Genomic DNA, 5,858 nt, shown 5'->3' on the forward strand with positions numbered 1-5,858 from the left:
GCGTTGGCTTCACGGGGATCAGTACGCACGCCCGGACTTGTATTTGTAAAGGTAAAGTTCCGATTTTGGGTTCGGGCGCTCTTGTTTTGGATAGGAAAGGGTAGGGTAGCAAAACCTATCCTTTGCAGTGGGGAGGGGATAACGCACTCGCTTTGGGGAACCGAATCTAATGGGGAAGGGAAAAATTGGTATTCTTTTCCTTTTTGAGCGTAAATGTAGGGGTGGGATGTAAGGTAGGGCAATGCAATTCAGCAAGTCAAGTTTTTGGTTTTTTCCTTTCCCTACCCCAACCTGTTTAAATCAAATCAACTCTACCGTCGCGGGGAAGGTAAATTAAACCATGACATTTAACTTCAGTCGAGTCGGGAACATGAAGGGGTGGGGTTTTTATTTCGAACCCCATTTTTTTTTGAGTGTGAGCTTAAGGGAAGGGGGGGGGGGGGGGATATTTACCATGACGCTTCACCGCCTATACCCGTGAACCTGTAATGCACAAGCATGAACCATTTTACTAAGAGGCGGGTCAATCGTCACCTGTCTACGGTAACGTTTTTAACGGCAAATATAAAGTCTTGTCGATTGTGGCGTCAGAGGGCAAGCCTACTGGCGTTTATGGAAAGAAATATCGTAAGGAAATTGGAAAGTTGTGTCCTTGTTCAATGCACCACAGCCAGAATCGCGGCTTCTACGTCACGTGCAACACAGACAAGCCGCTAGACAGCATACTTACCTGGCAGAGATGGCACGTTGATCATGAAGGACGTCCGTCCAGAGCGAGGGTTGGCCATTGCACACCCGGCCAGCTTGACCTTTGCGATTGGGGGTGGAACGTACGGTAGTGCAATGCACCCTAGCGATTCCAGCTTTTTGCCCATTCTTTACTATGTATTCTAGCGATTTAAATATGATTCGAAATCTAAGCAATGAGGTGCTGTCTGTAACTTTTAACTGGGCATTACTGTTTGAACATCTATTTCGCTTTTATTTCACGTTTTTAGACGATGATAATATGATATAATATAAAAGAAACATACAATATAATATAATATTAAGAATTTTATTCAAGAAACTTTGCCGCTGCCGTTAGCATTACCCAGAGGGCACCACGAGGAGGTGGCAGGCGGACTTTGCCCTCCAAAATATTTACAGTGTATATACAGTATTAACAGTGTATATACAATATTTACAGTATATATACAATATTAACAGGGTATATACAATAAGTACAGTGGGGTTGACTGAACAGCCATCATACAATATTTACATATGTACAGTCCAGAGGAATGTCAACATCTACGTCTGCAGTTTGTCCACTTCTGCTTTGAAGTGTTCAAAGTCTCTGAAGACAAGGTGGGCAAGGGCCTTAGATGTGGATCTCCTTGTTGCTTCACAGTAGTTCTTTGCCCTGTATTTTCGATGGCCTTGCGTTGACAAACCACAGAGAGAGCAATTGTTCTGCTGCACTTTGGGGCGCTTCATGATGGCCGTTTTACACTCGTTCTTTCTCTTATAGAAAGTTGACCGTGCCATCTGCTCTGTCTCTGATAAAGACAGAGCAGAGCCTGACGTGGTGGGTTGGGGAGTGAGAAAGCAACTTGTGGAAGGTTGTTGTACTAGTACTTGGGTTGCTGACGAGCTTGATGTTGATGGTATGGGAACAAAGTGCTCAAGCCTCGACTTCAACACCCTGGTGCCAGCCAGACTGGGGATGGCTATGTACTTTGTCTCCGGCCTGTTTGTGACGGGCAGCACTGTTGGTAGCTCAGGGGCTGGTGGTGGGTCTGCAGATGACACACTCTGCTGGCGACGCATCATGGCCAGTCCCTGGTCCGTCACATTCTGGCGTGCCAGGGCCTCCTGTCTGCGGATGAACTCCCTTACACTCTTGGCATTGATCTTGAGTAGGGGGATCCCAAGCTTGCTCAGCACAGGGTCGTCCACAACGACCCTGTGCTGAAGGCGCTGGTAGAGCTGCACAACACGTGTCTTCTGTGGAGTGGCAGGTGTTGTGGAGGGCGTTGATGGAGAGAGCCACAGCTGCTTCACGACACAGTACATGAGCCGGCTGTTCTTGTATTCGATGAGGTGAGCGGGAGCGTGGTGTTTTGCGAACTTCAACCGCTGCACCAAGGAAGCTGTCGCGGGATCGCCCTTTGTCCGTCCGAACAAAGGGCTCCCCCATCTGGCACGGTACATCGAGTGAAACTGATGGACGTTCCTGTCGTGTAGCTCCAGCTTGTTCCAAGCCTTCACTACACGTTGTCGTACTTCGTCCGTGAGGGACAGCTTCCCCTCCTCCTCAGCTATGTCCACCAGAACCCTGGCCAGGTCCTCCACGGCATCATAGCCATCGACGTGCTTCGACCCGCACACATCCTCGATTACGGGGTCTAACTCTGGCGCCGTGCTGTTGGTGGTGAGGATGATGCGGCCAGCACCACGTAAGGCAGCCAGGTCTGCCACCTCCGCTTCTCCGTCACTTTTGTAGCCATCATCCTCATCCTCACCTAGCGACATGCCTTCTTCCTCTCTGACTTCCTCCTCATCTTCCTTGGTCTGGAGCACTTCCCGCGACTCAGCATAATGCTGTTCTGTGGAGAAGTCGGGGGAAGACTGGGAGAACAAGTACTCCAGACCAATCTTCTCCACTCCGACTGGGACAGGGGGGCGGAAGTTGACCTCTTCCTCTTCACCAAAGAACTTTTTACATCTCTGGTTTAACCGGTGGAGGACAGGGTTGGTGTAGATCGTGTTCTTCCGACCCTTCTTCCCCAGCACAGAGTTGGCCTCCCTGTTGGTGTTCCACCTGGCGATGCCACTCAGCAGGTAGACTTGAAACGGGATGGCTGCACAATGGGGCCCCGGAATCATGGCCGGGAGGAATTTGTGGAACCCCTCCAGGCTGTTGCTCCCCCTTACCGTTGTGTAGTAAGGGAGCTGGTGGCCATTCTTGGTGGCATACTTCGTGATGGTATACATGGCCCTGTCCGGGGGATCCTGGATGCACTCCAGGTGCTTCTGCTGCGAAGCCCACACTTTGTCGATTTCATCATCGTCTCTGAAGAGCGGGATCTGGTTGTCGTCCAGACCAGCCGCGCCCTTCAGAGTGTTGATAATGAAATCGACCCTGGAAAAGGTTTCGTGAGCACCCACCGTCACCCTCCGCACGTAGTGCTTCAGCTGTTCTTTGGTGACGTACGTCTCCATGACTTGCTCGTTTGTAAGCCCGGCGAGCTTGTTTGGGGAACCTGCCCTGATGGCATTGATCAGTCTGTCCATATCTTCCTTATTATACGCGAAGACAGCAGCACTCAGGGCAGACTTGAAAAGCCCATACTTGGCATGGTGGTCAGTGCGGACAGCCTGGTCGAAGCGGTGCATCCAGTGGAATGCGTCCAGGCGAGTCAGCATCCCTCCTTCCACCCATTCCCCAAACAGCTTCTCCACTGTCGAGTCGCCATGCGCCGGGCAGCAGCCACGGTCGACGTACATCAAGTCCGGGGGCGCCTCTCCTGCCTTCTTGTACCTTGTCATTAGGCCAGTGGACATGGGGCCAAGCTTCTCGATGGACTCCTCGCAGGTTAGGACGCTCATGAGAATCTGCCCCCTTTCGTTGGCCACGTTTGTGCACCATTCCGCTGTGCCTTTCCCTTCCCCGGACAGCTTCTTACAGATCTGTAAAACACAGGACCACACAATATGTATAAGCGGCTAAAACAGGTCAGTAGGCAATACACATACTGTCTGTCTAAAAACGTGTACGATGTGCAGATATTGTGGAGTACAATTTTAGATACCTTTTTAGTGGAATCCATCTTCAGCACCTTCCCGAAAACAGACATAATCTGTGTTCGGTAGTCCTCGACGTTGGCTGCCTCCGACACCAGGTATGCCTTCCGCAGCAAGTCGGGACAGGGGAGCTCCCTTCTTGGTGGTGGAGCCTGGAATTGATGTCCGAGAGATCCTGCAAAGATAAAGACATTGTGTCAACCAACAACAATAGTGTTCAGTGCTGAAAGTCCCTTTATTTTGGAACAGGGGATTTTGCCTACAATATTATTGTATGTGTGTTCATCGAGCTACTTACCAACAATACCCCCTGGTTGGTCGATATGCTCCAGTATGGTTGTGTAGAGGTCCTTCCTGTTGAGATAGTCCTCGCAGTGGGACTCGCGAAGCTGCCTCCACACTTTGGACATGGTGTTTCCCTCGGTTCTGTCACGCAGAAGCCTCACCACATTCTTGTCCACTCCTCGCCTAAGATGATGAAATACAATACAAGAGATATGAGTACTTTTGTCAATGGAGACAATACTATTTGTTGTGTAAGCTTTCTATCTCTCACCTATCTAAACTCAACTACAACACAAGATGATGTACTTACTTGGGAGTCAACACCGCTGGGAAGAACGCCTGGTGGGCTGGACTGAGTTGGGAGATGATGTTGATATCCCAGGCCAGGTACTTCTTGATGCTATGGCCAGATGACGTCTTGGCGGCGTTCCTGCAAGCGTTGCAAGCGAGCACCTCGGTGACCATGGAGTACCATCCAGAGATGTCACAGATCTGTCGGACTGCGTTTGAATACCCGCAGCGGTATAGGATGCCCTTTCCATCCTTGGCACCTGGACAGTCCTTGCTAGGACAGCGCAGGCTGTACTTCCAGACTCCAACTGGGCGCCAGAAGAAGACCCTACTCCGGAAGAAAGTATCTACTTTGGGAGAGCCACCATGCACAACACCGGGGGGCTCAGGAGGGTAGAACCACATCCGGTCATCCTTCAGTATCTTTCTCTTCCTTGTGATGTTTGTCCCTCTTGGCTTGTAAGATTGGGTCTGGAAGAGCCCACGCTGTTCATCGTTCTTCAGCCATGCAATGTCTGCTTTTGGAAAGCCACCCTTCTGATTTTCCCAGCAGAGATGCCATCCTTCAGTAGTTTCAATCTGAAAAGCACAACAAGAAGGCACTATCAAATTACTGTTCATTACCACTCCCAACATACATAAAAGATGTATTCATAAACCGGTACTAAAAATATCCCTTTTTCAATTTGTCAATTCATCAGAAAGTCACACAAACCTCTGGCTGCTGACTGTTCTGCCTGGTCTTTCCACTGCTTGGCCCAGCCTTCTCCCCACTGCTTGGCCCAGCCTTCTCCCCACTGCTTGGCCCAGCCTTCTCTCCACTGCTTGGCCCAGCCTTCTCCCCACTGCTTGGCCCAGCCTTCTCTCCACTGCTTGGCCCAGCCTTCTCCCCACTGCTTGGCCCAGCCTTCTCTCCACTGCTTGGCCCAGCCTTCTCTCCACTGCTTGGCCCAGCCTTCTCCCCACTGCTTGGCCCAGCCTTCTCTCCACTGCTTGGCCCAGCCTTCTCCCCACTGCTTGGCCCAGCCTTCTCTCCACTGCTTGGCCCAGCCTTCTCCCCACTGCTTGGCCCAGCCTTCTCCCCAATCTGTCCAGCACTCTCACTGCTTGTCCCAGCCTTCTCACTACTTGCCCCTTTTTACATACAAGTAATTGAAGAAATTATTTTCCAACCAACTGTAATGGTAATGTTAGAAAAAATTCTCCAATGAATCATGTAATATCAACTACCCCATCTACCTCTCTTCAAGGACAAATCCTGTACTAGTATTAGTCATAGTGTTAAGAGAAGTACAGACTTAATAAAAATGATGTTAAATGCATATAAAACTCACATGTCCTGATGTCACGTCACTGGACACTTGCATTGAAATCGCAGCCTTAGATGCAGCGTGCAGAACCATACCATGTGGAGGTTGTGCTGCAATGGCTTTGACCCCAGTTTTCATGTGGTTGCCATGTTGTGCCATTCAAAGACAACACAGTGTTAGTCA

At 50.2% G+C, this 5,858-nt stretch overlaps 1 protein-coding gene and 1 pseudogene across 1 annotated transcript; one reads left to right on the forward strand and one right to left on the reverse strand.

Moving 5' to 3' along the window:
- Window positions 1-722: 722 nt before the first annotated feature.
- On the forward strand, window positions 723-850 carry LOC118423691 (annotated as a pseudogene).
- A 188-nt stretch (window positions 851-1,038) lies between these two features.
- Window positions 1,039-5,847, reverse strand: LOC118423225. Its single transcript, XM_035831291.1, has 6 exons — window positions 5,700-5,847; window positions 5,081-5,499; window positions 4,385-4,944; window positions 4,088-4,257; window positions 3,798-3,964; window positions 1,039-3,675 (listed from the first exon to the last, which is right to left on the reverse strand). Exons 3-6 carry the CDS (start codon window positions 4,768-4,770, stop codon window positions 1,294-1,296), a joined length of 3,105 nt encoding a protein of 1,034 aa, XP_035687184.1. The 5' UTR covers window positions 4,771-4,944; window positions 5,081-5,499; window positions 5,700-5,847; the 3' UTR covers window positions 1,039-1,293.
- Between the last annotated feature and the right edge of the window lie 11 nt (window positions 5,848-5,858).

This window comes from Branchiostoma floridae, chromosome 9 (assembly GCF_000003815.2).
Source record: "Branchiostoma floridae strain S238N-H82 chromosome 9, Bfl_VNyyK, whole genome shotgun sequence".
Taxonomy (NCBI): domain Eukaryota; kingdom Metazoa; phylum Chordata; class Leptocardii; order Amphioxiformes; family Branchiostomatidae; genus Branchiostoma; species Branchiostoma floridae.